Raw genomic sequence first — 15,618 nt, forward strand, 5'->3', positions numbered from 1 at the left:
TCTCTCTGTTTGTATTCACTACGTTAGGCACACCTCCAGACTTCTCGGTGAAGACCGAAACAAAGAAGTCATTGAGCATCTCCGCCATTTCCAAGTTTCCTGTTACTGCTTCTCCCTCCTCACTGAGCAGTGGGCCTACCCTGTCCTTGGTCGTCTTCTTGCTTTTAATGTATTTATAAAAGGTCTTGTTTCCCTTTATGCCTATAGGTAGTTTGATCTCATTTTGTGCCTTTGCCTTTCTAATCTTGCCCCTGCATTCCCATGTTGCTTGCCTATATTCATCCTTTGTTATTTGTCCTAGTTTCCATTTTTTTATAGGACTCCTTTTTTTATTTTGAGATCATGCAAGATCTCCTTGTTAAGCCAAGCTGGTCTTTTGCCATATTTTCTATCTTTCCTACACAGCGGAATATATAACAGCCCTTAACATAGGTCAAGACTTAGTTCTCCAACTCAGTCTTCTTTTTGCAAGATTAAACATGCCCAGTTTTTAAAAAAAATTTCCTCATAAAGCAGGTTTTTGAAAACTTTTATCATTTCTTTTTGTTTTTTTCTGGACTCCCTCTAGTTTACCCCCTTGTTCCTAAACTGTGGCATCTATAATTGGACACATGGACATACTGTTGCAAGCTGAGACTGGGAGATGTTAGTTCAGCCCATTGGAGGTCTATTTCAAAACATTGTTGCCTTGGTTTGATGAGTAGTTGCTATTTACATATGGGTTTTAGTGGTGGTGTAGGGTTAGGATCTGCTGCAGAATCCCCTCTTTGCCTCAGAACAGTGCTCCAGAATTGTTTTTTAATTTGAAAACAGTGTTTCTAGCCATAACTATGTAGAAGTGCTGGTGAAAATATGAACAATGTAAACTCATAGTTTGCAGAGTCAGGTAACCTAAAATGAGCTTCTTTCACAAGATACTTGGAGGCGAAGGAAGGAAGCACTCTGGGTGAAGTTTAAAAGAAGAAACCATACATGTCAGGGAGCAAGCTTTCTCCTCTTCCACCTACATTTCCTTATGGTATAACACACTGGCTACGTCTAGACTGGCATGATTTTCCTCAAATGCTTTTAATGGAAAAGTTTTTCCGTTAAAAGCATTTGCAGAAAAGAGCGTCTAGATTGGCATGGACGCTTTTCCGCAAAAGCACTTTTTGCGGAAAAGCGTCTGTGCCAATCTAGATGCAGTTTTGCACAAGAAAGCCCCCATCGCCATTTTCGCGGTCGGGGCTTTTTTGCGCAAAACAATACCGCGTTGTCTACACTGGCTCTCTTGCGCAAAAGAATTTGCGCAAGAGGGCTTTTGCCCGAATGGGAGCAGCATAGTGTTTCCGCAAGAACACTGACAATCTTACATGAGATCGTTAGTGTTCTTATAGAAATTCAAGCGGCCAGTGTAGACAGCTGGCGAGTTTTTCCGCAAAAGGAGCTGCTTTTGCGGAAAAACTTGCCCGTCTAGACACAGCCACTATTTCTGACTCTAGTAGACAATGAAGTATGAGATCTTAAAACTGCAACCCAATGTATCAAAAAACTTGCACCCATTTTTAGAGATTTCTATAATCTGTTCATTTTTTCCCTCCACTTTGGTGGCTTTTAAGTTTGACCTGTAGCACTCAGGCAGTTTGGCTTTTCAGGTAGAGAAATAGAGGTAACAACTCCAGGATCAATGTTTACACTTGAATATTTTTCTATGAAGTATGTGGCATCAACATCATATATGATGATGTGCTATTAAGGGCTTATTGCCATTTGTTTGGGATGATTTGCTTAACATTCTATAAAGTCAGTGTCTTCTCCTTGCACACACGTATTTATGATGTTACTGAACAAACAGTAAAGCATTATGTATTTTTCTTGCATCTATGAGGTTTTTTTTTTTTTAGATTACCGTATTTTCCGGTGTATAAGACGACTTTTGATGTTAAAAAAACATCCCCCAAAAATCGGGGGTCGTCTTATACGCCGCCTGAGCCCCTCCGCGGCTTTGCAAAGCCTCGGGGGAAGCCGGCGGCAGGGCATCCCAGGCGCGCCTGGGCTGCCCCGCCACCCGAGCCCCTCCGCGGCTTTGCAAAGCCTCTGGGGAAGCCGGCGGCGGGGCATCCCAGGCGCGCCTGGGCTGCCCCGCTGCCGGGGCATCCTCAGAGGCTTTGCTCTCGGTGTCCCTGGTCTGCTGGAGACAGTCCCCAGCAGACCAGAGGCACTGGGAGCAAAGCCGAAGCGGCGGCGGGTCCTGCCCTGACTCCTGCACCTCCCCACACCATCAGATCCTGGCCCTGAAAGACCCAGGCAATGCTGGGTAAGTTTTCTAGTGGATGATCATTTTAAAAGGCTTAAATGACTTAAAGGCGGAGGGGCACTGGGGTATAAGACGAAAACCTATCTTTTAACTAAAAAATTAGGGGGTCGTCTTATACGCCCAGTCGCCTTATACGCCGGAAAATACGGTAACCATACTTTTGAAAGTCTGTCCCAGGTTTTGAATTGTTCATTTTGTTTCAGTTTATGCTACACATTGTTAGTTTCAGGGGTAGCTTTTATGAACAGTTTCATCTAATGAAGTTGAGCTGGAAGCATGGAAGAAACAAAGCTGTTAATAAAAGGTAACCTTAACTGATGAATACTGTAATTATTTCTCTTTGCCATTGTTCCAAATATCTGAAACTACTCATTCATTGCTGCACAGTAATAGAGACATTCAAGACCCAGGAGCAATTTACTATATTCTTCTTGTGATAAAAAAAGTAATGTAAATAACCACATTAGCTCTTTGCATAGTTATTTTAAACTGATCTTTAGTTTTTGGTCTCTTTCCCTCCAGTCTGACCCTGCACATCAGTGCAGACTGACAAATGGATGCAGGGATGTCTAGAAATACGTATAGCCTGCTTTTATCATCTTGTTTGCTGATGAAGAGACTCTGTTGCTATAATCAACACTGGGTAGATGCTAAGTAATTATAGTAACCAGCCAACCAACCCCCAAAGAGACTATGTATTTACTACAAGCATAGCTGACAGCATGAAGCTTAATTGCTGGGCTAAGAAAATCCTTTTAGGTGAATATAAAAGAAATCAACAAGTAGTACTGTGGCAACTTAGAGACAAACATAGGCTGTGTCTAGACTGGCAAGTTTTTCTGCAAAAGCAATTGCTTTTGCGGGAAAACTTGCCAGCTGTCTACACTGGCCACTTGAATTTCCGCAAGAACACTGACTTCCTACTGTCTGAAATCAGTGCTTCTTGCGGAAATGCTATGCTGCTCCCGTTTGGGCAAAAGTCCCTTTGCGCAAAGCTTTTGCGCAAAAGGGCCAGTGGAGACAGCTCAGATTTTTTTTGCACAAAAAAGCCCTGATCGCGAAAATGGCGATCAGGGCTTTTTTGCGGAAAAGCGCGTCTAGATTGGCACGGACACTTTTCCGCAAATGCTTTTAACAGAAATTTTTTCCGTTAAAGGCATTTGTGGAAAATCATGCCAGTCTAGACGTAGCCACATAGTATAGTGAGCTTTCATAGGCAGAATGATCAAACCTGACAGTTCTGCATGAAGGATAGGAACTCTCCAAAGCTGGAGCTAAGTTACTTGACATTTTGAAGTTCTTTGTTTTGGGTTAAGGAAATATCAATGCACTGTATCACTATTAAACATTTTCGCATGCAGTATTAGCACAGGTTACAGGTGTTGGGAGATGCTTCTGAATGGCTTAGTAGTTTCAAACTTTACAGCTAAAAGAATGGTGAGTGGCTGAATGAGACTGTAATGTTGTTGAGAAGAGACTTAGATTAAAGTTTAAGAGGACAGTAAAATAAGGAAATCACAATCTTGAAATCTCCTGAACTTTCCACTAAAGAATGTAAGCTGCTGCCATTAAACACTGAAAAGCAAAACCTGTTATAACAGGATCTTGATAAGGATCAAAGAGGCAAGCACCCATGAATCTGACCTTTTTTTTATTATTATTATTGCATCAAAGAATATTCTGGATGAGGCTAAATCCACACTAGAGCAGAGTTCCACACAAGAGAAGGGAAGTAAAAGTAGTTTGAGGTCCCTAACATGGACCTACTTGTAGGTGAAACTCAGCCCATAAGGCCATTTTGCCAGTGAAGATTTCTGGATTAATGTATGCTCTGGTCTCTCTGGAAAGAGCCTTGAGAGGTCATTTAGTCCATATCTCTGTGCTGAGGCAAAACCTGGCACACTTAGGGTACGTCTACACTGCAGGGCTTAACTTGAAATAAACTACGCAACTTGAGCTATGTCAATTGCATATCTTATTTCAAAATAGGGAGCATCTACACAGCACTTATTTCGAAATAGAGCACTCTTCCTCCAAGTTCCCTTATCCCTCGTACAATGAGGGCTACAGGAATCAGAAGTCCTCCAGCTTGACACTAGTTTGAAATAACTGCCTGCTATGTAGACATGGACTAAGATATTTCAGAATAGTGCTAGTTATTTCGAAATAGCGTTGCAGTGTAGACGTACCCTTAGACTATTCCTGAGAGGTGTTTGTGTAACCTGTTCTTAAAAACCTCCAATGATGGGGATTTCACAACCTCCCTTGGAAACCTATTCCAAAGCTTAACAACCCTTATAATTAGAAAGCTTTTCCTAATATCTAACCTAAATCTCCCTTGCAGCAGATTAAGCCAATTTCTTCTTGTCCTAGCTACAGTGTCTCTGGGGAACATTTGATCACCATTCTCTTTTTAACAGCCCTTAACACACTTTTACAGACTCTGTTCAGGTTCCTCCCTCAGTCTGCTTTTCATAAGACTAAACATGCCCAGTTTTGTTCAGCTTTTGTTATGGGTCAGGTTTTCTAAAGCTTTTTATCATTTTTATTGCTCTACCCTGGACTCAATCCAATTTGTCCTCCAGTTCTTAAGAGTCGAGAATCCTATATTTATTATTTTAAAATAGAGGTTCCCCAATCTGAGGGGCATACTCCCTAGGAAAACACCAAGGAGTGTTGGGGGGGGAGGGAGGCATGGGTGGGGACTGGCCCAATGGAGGGGCTGGAAAAGGAATGCCACCCTGTTCTGTTCCTGGCCCCATGCCTGGGCCTCTGCTCTGGCTCTGCTCCTAGCCTGTCTCCTGGCCCTATGTCCAGGGTCCCAGATGCCAGCTCTGTACCTGCCCCCAGCCTTAGTCCCCTTCCCCTTGTCCAGGTTTTCCTAAAGTCCCTCTCCTTGCTCAGGTTTGGGGGATGTGGATAGGTGTCAGGGCTGGTGCAAGGTAAAAAATTTGGGGACAACTTTAGAGGCTCCAACTCATGATTTTTGAACTTGTAGGGTTGGCAGTAGTGTCACAGTGCTAATGGCTGACCACCAATAACAGCTATCTTGGTCACTCCAACCTTCCAAGAGAATGAGTCGGCTTGGCAGGAAAATGTGAAGGTAGCACTGATACTCTTGCTAGAGGAGAGAGATGTAAGAAGGGGAGTGTTGGGTAGCTCAGTGCCTATCATGGTAGGCACAGTGGCACATATGCCACGGCCATTGCGATCATCACTCTGCATGGCTTTCAACATCACCTCTGATGACAAACACTGGGCCCTCATTCTAAACATCTTGCTCTGGAGAGAGAAGATCTGTTGTAGTTAAAGCACAGGTTCTATTCCTGACTCTTCCATAGGACTATGTATGACTTGGGGCTAGTGACCAAAGGCTGTGGTGCCTCGATTTCCCCATTGATTAAATGGGAGGTGGAAGATACTTAACTTTTCTCACAGGGTTAATTCCAAAGCATTCTTAGGGGGCATTAACAGTAGGGAAGTGACATGAAGCAGAAAATCTCTCTCTCCACCCAGCAACCTCTGAAAGGTAAATCCTGCATGTATCACACAGGTGGACGGGAAGAGAGTGTGTGCGCATGTAGCCCACGGTGGGCAATAAGCAGTCCTTGGCCATATATAGTTCACCAAGGTTAGCCCCTGGTGGGCCGCCAGATGCTTTATTTACCTGAGTGTCTGCAGGTACATTGCTGATGATTGAGAAGAGTTCATAGATATTTGGATGGAAGGTGTTGTTCATTTATTAACTTCTTTACAGGACAATGAATGCCAACTCTTTGCAGTCTTTCATAATATGGACTATACCTTTTATAATCTCTAAGCACTGTCACTAGAACTATGTCTCAAGGAGGGTGGTCTACACTGAGGCTACGTCTAGACTGCAGGCTTCTTTTGGAAGAAGCTTTTCCGGAAGAGATCTTCTGGAAAAGCTTATTTAGAAAGAGAGCATCCACACAGCAAAAGCGCAACAAAAAAGCAATGTGCTTTTTCAAAAGATAGCGTCCAATCAATGTGGATGCTATCTCGCATTTAAGTTGTGATTAGTCTGGATGGAGTGGCCACCGGGGCAGTTGTAGCCAGACAGGAGCCCTCCTGTAACATCCATCTTTGCTTGCCTGGAGCATGCAGGGCACACAGAACAGTAAAAGCCTTGGAGCAGGAGGCTCAGGATATGCAGGCTGCTGTGACCATGAATGGCTGTAAACAGCGATATGCCAATAGCTGACCAAGAGGCTGCTGAGGAGTGCCCTTGACTGAAACCCATATTGATACGAACACACAGCCGTCCGCAGGGGGAGGAATCTCTCACCCAGTTAAAAAATGTCTAATACTCACAATTTAGTTCTCTCTCTTGCAAGTGTAAATTAACTTGAAACTTGCTTGTAAGAACTGGTGCCACAACACGGACCAGTACAATTTGGCATCTTAGATAAGAAAGAGGATACGGGCCCCTATGGGTATAAAGATGGGTCCAGCAGCACATTTACTCTGAGTGTCAATCTACCATCTATCTGCTAGTCGGGTTAGGTGATTGACCTCCCGAGGTTCCAGAGGGGACGCCCACCTCGTATTCGTCTTTCCTAGGAATTGAGAGACCGGCCCTGGCCTGACACGCTGGAGTCGAGAGGCACAGAAAGGGGTAAAAATTGTACCTGGATGTTGTCCTTTGTCTTAAGTGTACACATAGACTTAGAGCTCTTTAAAGATTAAGTTGTCACTTGGTACCATTATTTCTATTTTCTATCTTTATTTTCTTTGTAACCATTTTTTAAGATCTATATTTGCTAGCAGTTAAGAAATAGAGCAATAGCTATTGTAACCATATGCTTTATAAGCCTTTTTAATAAACCTGTAACTGTTTAAGCTTTAACCTGACTCCTTCAGTTGCTGTAACAGAACCAAGCACAATTTAAAAGAACTTCAGCCGGTCATAAGGGACAGGTATAGGAAGAGCTTGGGCGTTTTGGATCGTGTCACTCCCAGGTGACAGATCCGTTGGGGCATCTCTCAGTCTTCCCTAGACTGCCCGCTGTGAAGGGATCCTGTATCCTAGCAGCTGAAATCTGAGATGTAATAAGCTCTTCCTATAAACTCTGGGGTGTCTGTCAGCCTGTTGGCTGCCCTCCAGAACGGGACCCTGGTCCTAGCGGTAAAGTCACGGATGTTAAACCTTTTTCTCGATAACACACACACACACACACACACACTGCCCTGACCGTTGGCTGACAGCATCTGTGTTATTTTCTGGAGGCCTCTTCTTTCAAAAGAACTCTCTCTTCTGCATCCACACATGCCTTTTTCCAAAAAAGCTTTTTTGGAAAATGGCTTCTTCCTCATAGAAAGAGGTTCACTGCCGTCAAACCCCTCCCCCTGTTCTTTTGACTTTGTTGAGAGACCTCAATGGTGGTGTGGATTCAAATATTGTTTTTCTGGAAAAAACGGCCATTTCTCTGGAAAAATGTTGCAGTGTAGACCCACCTTAAGTGTCATTGATCCATAATGAATCCAAACCTCAGTGACTTAACCACCAGAATAACCAAGTCTTCCTTTGGCCTTCAGCAGATCCTGCTAGTGAGTCTAATTAATAATTGTATTAACATTTGAGGGGTTTTTGGTATGTGTTTTGGGTACCTTCATTATAATTTTTATTTGTATTCTGGTAGCACCAAAAGACCCCAACCCCATTTAAACCCTACTGCAGACACTTGTGCCCATGTAGAGTAGATAACATTCCCTCGCCTCCAAGAGCTTACACTCAAAGACAAGACAGATATAGGCAAGCAACACAAAAGCAATATGCCTACATTACAATTTCTTCTCAGTTTTTCCTTTGTATTACAACCCTCTCCCTCGCCAACCTCACCCGAGCCCAACTGCTAGTCAGATTTCTTTAGAGTGCTTGCTCAGGTTGAATGTCCCTGTCCCCCCCATTCTCTCACCTTTATAATTTAGGGCTTGTCTTCACTACCTTGCTACACTGGCACTACTGCAATTGACAGGGCATCAGTTTAGTGGGTCTGGTGAAGCACTCTCCCATCAACATGATTAATCTGTGGTGGTGTTACCACATGAAATCAATGTAAGTGGCATCATTCAGGTAGTGATTTTTTACACCTCTCAGTGATGTAACAAAGTAGTAGTGTAGATGGCCTCAGTTTAATGTATTACTTTTTTGGAAAACCAGACATGAATCACTGAATATTCCTTCCACATTTTTCTCCTGTTATTTGGGACAAATCTGAAAAATTTCAACCACCTTTATTTTGTTAGTTGTCCAAGGGGCTATTTCTGTAGGTGAATGACCTCCATACAGGTTAGTTTCAACTCACAAAGTTCCTCTGGACCAAGTGGGGCAGGATGTACAAGGCCCTGCAAATATCCGCTTTATAGCCATGGGCATCTGCGGATGTAGCTAGCCACAGATCATTTTTGCAGATGTGGATACCAATTTTGTATCCACACAGGGCTTAAGGAAGCCCCAAGCATGTCAGCTATTCACATGGATCTCCAGTCACTGAGGGTTATAGCACTTGTACCATACAGGGACTCAGGGACTCAGCATGGTCCCTGCCCCACTATGGCAGCATGGCTTCAAAGGACACTTTCCCAGGGCATGAACCCCTGGGAAAGTGGAGAGAGGAAGAGTCATAAGAAACATTCAGCATTATTACAGCCTTTTAAATCCTCATATTTTAAAAGACAATGCTTCCCTCTACACCCACCAAGCCCAAATACACAAGAAGCTGCTACAGAGCAGGGGGAAGAGGATAAGGACCAAGGATGCTTCTTTTGAGGCTCAAAAGCCTCATCCCTCCCCAACCTGCAGAGTGACTGACTCAGCCCTCTCTATGAAATTAACTGCCTAGGTGGCTGGATAGCAGCTAACTAACTAATCGATACCAGCTGGACCCAGCCAAAGGCTAGCAACGCTCCGTTGGAAAGGGAGTGCCCCTGGACAGAGATGCCAGGCGGGCTGCTGCCTGGCTTAGGGGACACAGACCCTAGCTGGAGGGCTGGGTGTCTTGCCCCACAGAGCAATCCTGCTGCTACCATCTCCTCTCCCGCAGGCCACCCTCTTTCCAGCTTGGGTGGCTTTTGGGGGTCTAACCAAATGGCCCCAGGCCAATTCGCTGCCAGGCCTCACCCAGGCGGGGGATTGCCCCAGTGGGGGGGCCACGGGCTGTGCTGGGGGCTTCCCCTCGGCGGAGCCTGGTACCCCCCCCAGGGGGTGGCGGGTGCCAGGCTGCAGGACGCGAGGTCGCTGCTCCGAAGGGCCGGCGGGAGAGGGCGGCGCCGGGCAGGTGCGGGATGCTCGGCGGGGCTGCTGCCGCCGCTGCTGCGTGTGCGCGCCGGGCTGGGCCGGGGCGGGCGGCTCCGCGCCGGGAGAGACGCGCTGGGCCATGGCGACTGACAGTAAGTGCGAGCGCCGGGCCCCCTTCCCCTGCGCGGCGGGCCGGGACCCCCCCAGGCTGCCCCGGCGGCTCGGCCTGGCCAGGGGTGAAGCCGCTGCCCCCTGAGCGTAACCTCCCTCCCCCAGGCCCTGGGGCTGCGCCTGCAATCCCGCCCCCCACCCCTACTCCTCTGCCCGGCCTCCTTCCTCCATCCCCTCTGCCGCCAGCTGCTCTGCTCCCCTAGCCTGGCTGCCCAGTGCCACCCTCCCTGCCTTGCCAGGCTCTGCTCCCTTCTGTGCTCTCCTGAGCAGCGGGGGCTCCTCTTTCCCTCTTCTGGGGGCAGGGGTGAATCGACAGGCCTGCCAGGGTGGGTGCTTTGCCTGCCCGTTCCTCCTGATCTGGTCCATTGTCTCCCCACATAAGATCCATCTCACCTGGGTCAGACCAAAGATCCATCTAACCCAGCATCCTGTCAGCCCACAGTGGCCAATGCCAGATGCCAAGGAATGAACAGAACAGGGAAACATCAAGTGATCCATCCCCTGTTTCTCATTCCCAGCTCCTGGCAAACAGAGGCTAGGGACACTGTCCTTGCTCATCCTGGCTAATAACCCTTGATAGACCTATCCTCCATGAATTTGTGTGGGTTTTTTGGCCTTCACAATATCCTCTGGTAAAGAATTCCACTGGTTGACCGTGTGGTGTGAAGAAATGCTCCCCTTTGTTCTAAGCCGGATAGATATTCATTTCATTTGATAACTCCTAGGTTCTGTGTTTTGAGAAGGCATAAATCAAACTTCCCTTGTTTACTTTCTCCATGCCATGGATTTTATAACACCCCTCTCCTTAGTTGCCTCCTTTCCAAGCTGTAAAGTTCCAATTTTATTAATCTTTCCTCATATGGCAGCTGGATCATTTTTGCTGCAATTTTCAGAACTTTTTCTATTTCCAGTATTTCTTTTTTTGAGGTGGGGCGACCACATCTGCACACAATACCATAGATTTATATAGAGGCAGAGTGGTATTTGCTGTCTTATTATCTATCCCTTTCATAATATTTCCCAACATTCTGTTCGCTTTTTTTGACTGCTGCTGCATGCTGGTTGGAGATTTTCTGAGATCTATCTGGAATGACTTCAAGATTTTTTTTCTTGAGTGTGATAACAGATAATTAGACACCATCATTTCATGTGTATAGTTGGGATTATGTTTTCTAATGCGCATTATGTTTTCCAATGGCTACTATAACGTGGGTGCATAACTGGCTGGATAACCATTCTCAGAGAGTAGTTAGTAATGGTTCACAGTCATGCTGGAAGGTCATAACAAGTGGGGGTTCTGCAGGGGTCTGTTTTGGGGCCAGTTCTGTTCAATATCTTCACCAATAATTTAGATGATGGCATAGAGAGTATGATTATTACATTTGCAGATGATACCAAGCTGGGAGGGGTTGTAAGAGCTTTGGAGAATAGGGTCAAAATTCAAAATGATCTGAACAAACTAGAGAAAGGGTCTGAGGTAAACAGGATGAAATTTAATAAGGACAAATGCAAAGTGCTCCACTTAGGAAGGAAAATCAATTTCACACCTACAGAATAAGAAGTGATGTCTAGGAAGGAGTATTGCTGGAGCAGCCCCTCTGCATGGTGGGCCGGGCTCCCTACAGACAGAGGATGCTCCACACACCAGTGCAGCCCCTGCCTGCTAGGTGCCCAGGCCCACAGCAGACAAGGGCTGTTCTGGATGAGAGCGGTGACTGTCCCCAGTGAGTTCCTATGGGGCTGGAGCAGCTCCCTGGCCACAGCAGGTGGGGAGCTGCTTCAGCCCCAACTAGTTACCAGTTAACCAGAATCGGAAAGCCTCACCCATCAAGGGTCATGGGGCCTGGTTAACCGGTTCACCTTTCACATCCCTAATTACTATGTGGGACCTCAGTTTGCTGAACTCAACAAGGAATCTAGCTCTCTCCTATCCCAAGCTTGTAAGGACTGAGAAGTGTTGAGATTTCATTTCAGGGGGTGTATTTCTGTTGGTAGTCTTTAATAGAAGAAACTGAAAGTTTCCTTGTTGAGTCTGCATTCTTTCTAATGCAACTTCATAGAGCCATATTCCTTATTTTAACTACATGGTGCTATATGCACATTCTTCCTTTTGTAAATCCAAATAGATTGGCTTATGAGCGCCTCAGACAATAACCATAAGCAGTTGCCTTTGGGGATATAAAGAATTGTTTCCCAAACCAAGCACAAGGAGCAGTGGAGTATTCCTAAGTGTGCCTTAAGACAAAGTGCATTCTAACTTTGGAGAGAATTATTTGAGGTGTAATAAATGTATCAGAATTAATGAAGAATCGATAACTGATGATTACAAGTAGTAACAGTAGTTAGAAGTCCTGGTGATTACTATGTTATGTCACAGCTGCTGAACTCTGACACCGATCTATGGCAATAGCTTGCAGGACTACAGGTGTGTTTTGTGTTCAAAACATTGCTGGAATGCTTGCCATATCTAAACATGACATACATTCCTTGTGTGGAGGTTGGTGAATCAACAAATTTGTTTGGTTAAAAGTAGCTGTCCCCTGATCTGAGAAACTCTATTAAAAGTTGACCTGAAAAGAACCTAACATTATAATTGGTAAGTTAATGCTACTGGGACTATACAAAAATGACTATCCTTGTTCAGTTCCATTTAGATGTTAGCTATGATATTTTTCTGATTGGCAAGTTAGATTTTAGCTTTAAAAATCTAACTGGCACTTTGGCAAACTCATAAAATTGGTTCCCAGGTGTGTGCAAACAGAGCAGTTGCAAAGTTGCCTTAACTGACCCTTCGAGGATTCCCCCAGAGTAGAGTGGGGAAAGTTGTAGATGGAGCAGTGCCTCTCATCCTTCTTCTAGAGGCCATTTCTGGCAGAAAGGGGGCATGACTAAAGCATCTCAGTTGGTTGGTGATTACTGGTGGTCCGTGGTAGTTGGGCGTATGGTAGAGCAGCCCTGAGGCTGCTCTGATTTACATTAGTGATCTGCTGATTTGTTCTTTTTGTCTTAAGGATTGGGGATGAGGGGAATAAGGAGGGATGAGTGAGACAGTTTTGGCTCCACCTGAGGCTGGGCAGGGCCAGTGAGTACCAAAAAACCTGAGTAATTTTAATGCATATCTGACATTAGGGGTCTGTTCTTTGTGGTGGTCGATCCATTCAAGGTTCATAAGACTCTTATCAAATGAAAACTGTTCGGAGAGGTAATAAACTGTAATGAAAAAAAGAGTCAGAAGAGAAAGAGAGGAGGATTGCTACAAAAACATCAGTCTCTAAGACAATCACCTTTAAGTACTAGAAAATGTTGGATGTTTCTTTATTGGAGATGAATTCCAGATCTTCTTGATGTTTTTGAAACAGGCTGGCATTTTTAATATTTGTCTTGTTTCATTCCCTTGGGTTTATTGTGATATTAATAGTTTTGTAAGCACCTGTTCTGGATATTTATTTTGAAGGTGCTTTATTGTAATTACATTAAAATTTCTGAATAGGTTCAAGTAGTCTTGAAGTAAGCCTGTCTCTGTTTTCAGGGAGTTGCACAGACAGCTACAAAGGACCACAGGTTCCAAACATTTCTCATTTTGTACAACTGGTTCTGTGGGCTGAATCAGCTATGTGCATTTGTGACATATTTTAAAACAAATTGTTACCTATTTTATGGAGTCAAAACTTGTTTCTTATGAAACACCTTTGTACGTGTAAAAGTAGAGCAGTTTATTTAACAGTAAAATGTTTTGAATTTTGTGTAGGAGGCAGTGAAATTAAAAGGCAACTTTTACAAGGAAGCCTAGGATAATCCTTGCCACAAGATGTTAAAGCAAAGAGCAAGACAGATTTGAAAGAGGACTAGAGATTTATAGAAACAACCAGAATACCAGTAGTTACAAGTTTTAGGCTCCAATTTTGCAAGTACTTATGCCTCTGTTTAATTTTACTATGTGAATTTAGTCCTGACCAGTGAACTACAAATGGACAAAATATGTTGATCTGTGCAAATACAGAATATAAGGTGAACTTCATGATTGGTACTATACTTTAGGATAGTCCATTTGACACTTCCTTTATTTTGGTCGAAGCTTCCTTTTCCTCTCATTTCCTTTTTCTCATCAGACCTTTTTGCTTGGCTGCTGTTTTTACTGTTATTGCTGGCTTGGAGTTGCTTGGTGCCTCTGTAGAAAGACAAGTAATGGAAGCTACCAGTATTTTGATGTAGGTCCAGTCACAGGTGACTTTCGTGGGTGTCTAATATGGCATTACACAGGTCCATACGAAAATGCTTCCTTTGACTTCTTTGCAGCTATCCAGTACCTTCTCATCTATCTCGATTTAGTTGTCAGCCATTATCGCAGTGGTGGGCAAACTGTGGTTGAGAGCTGCACTCAACCCATCAGGGTGCTGCATGTGGCCCACGAGAGATTTTGTTTACCATTAACCATGAGAATGGTTGCTAGATTCTGCTGGTTTCCTTCCACATCGCTTTTTCTGTACCAGTATTACTAAAGTGACGTACACCTAAAGCAAGGGCACGTGAAGTGAGGTGCGTGCTGATTGCACACAACATTGACAGTGACAGCTGTGCGCTCCCTCTGCATCCAATCAAAACTCTGCTACAGTTCAGTCAGCACAGCCTGCGAATTCTAGGTACGCAAGTGCAGTTAGCAAAACTAACCTATCCTGGAAGACCATCTTGGCTGAGACAATCTTGCAACTCACTGAGAGGCTGGAGGGCCACTCATGCAGCCCACTCGCTAGCCTAGGTTTCCCATTGCTGCATGATTGTGTCATTTGATGTGTTGTTGAATGATTTCTCACTCTCCAACTAGAGGCTTGTGTTGTGTCTGTTTGTAGTGATTGCAGAGCAAATCTTGAAAAATGCCATCTTAGTTAAAAATATCGCTTCTGAATATAGGTTCTTAATACTTAGGACATACAGAGTTTTCTGAAAGAGCTTTTGAATGTGCTTACAGCGTGTCTCTGGAATAATTTTGAAAGAAAATTGTGGATTAAAACTTCAGTGATATATCCTTTGGAGAACATTTTAAATCACTGTTTCATGCAGCAATATGTAAAAAAAAAAAGAAGCCTAAAAGGGAATTTTTATTTTGAAATTTGATAGTGTAATCAGAACGTAATCAGACCCCAAGGAGGACTGGTTACCTCATGGAATTAGTGTTGTTCTCTGTGGAAATATACAGCCTTGTGTGCAGCTCTGGAAGTGGGTGTGCAGAAGGTGTGATTCTGCTATAGAAATGGTAGACCAGCATTTGTCACATTTAGCAGAAACTTAATGGGCTCCCCTGAATGTGATGTATCTTTCTCTATGGCAGTGTTTCTCAACGTGGTCCTCATGGCTCTGGTTCACTGTTTGGAGCCATGGGAAGCGGTGTGGGTCGGGCCACTACTTCCCGTGGCTCTCCTCGGCTGCAAATGGCAAACTGAAACCAGTAGGAGCTGCAAGGTTCTGTGACCACACAGCAGTGTGACCAGTTAGCAGGTTTCTCAAAGTGGTTTTGAGGACCATTTTGAGAAACACTGGTCTATGGGCTCATAAAGAGCTTTGAAAATGTGACTAGGAATGTTATAGTGTAGTAAAAGCTTATAGGTTAGTGCAATAGACTGCATGCAATTCCCCTCCCTCTCCCACCAGTACATTTTTTAGCAGGCTGGCCAGCAGCCCGGCTCAATCCTGGTGTGCGACAGGTCTGAGACCTACCCCTGCTGCGGCTCTGCATTTCAAGTATATTATGAGCCAGCCGGTCAGGCAGCCCGGCTCAGTTCCTGCTTTCACCAGATCCAGAAGCTCAGACCCGGCTCCCAGACAGAGGCTGTTGCCACCCCGCACTGCTGCTGCTTTATCAGAGGCAACAGCAGAGGGCAACAGGCAGCTGGTC

At 44.7% G+C, this 15,618-nt stretch overlaps 1 protein-coding gene across 1 annotated transcript in view; it reads left to right on the forward strand.

Annotated features, from left to right (window-relative positions):
* The first annotated feature begins 9,303 nt into the window (after positions 1 to 9,303).
* Positions 9,304 to 15,618, forward strand: part of SYT16 (synaptotagmin 16) — a 138,087-nt gene continuing 131,772 nt past the window's right edge. Inside the window, exon 1 of the mRNA XM_075926371.2 lies at positions 9,304 to 9,709. Coding sequence (XP_075782486.1) covers positions 9,697 to 9,709 — 13 coding nt within the window. The 5' untranslated portion in view covers positions 9,304 to 9,696. The remainder of the gene's footprint in view (positions 9,710 to 15,618) is intronic.

This window comes from Pelodiscus sinensis, chromosome 5 (assembly GCF_052426305.1).
Source record: "Pelodiscus sinensis isolate ZL-2025 chromosome 5, ASM5242630v1, whole genome shotgun sequence".
NCBI lineage: Eukaryota > Metazoa > Chordata > Testudines > Trionychidae > Pelodiscus > Pelodiscus sinensis.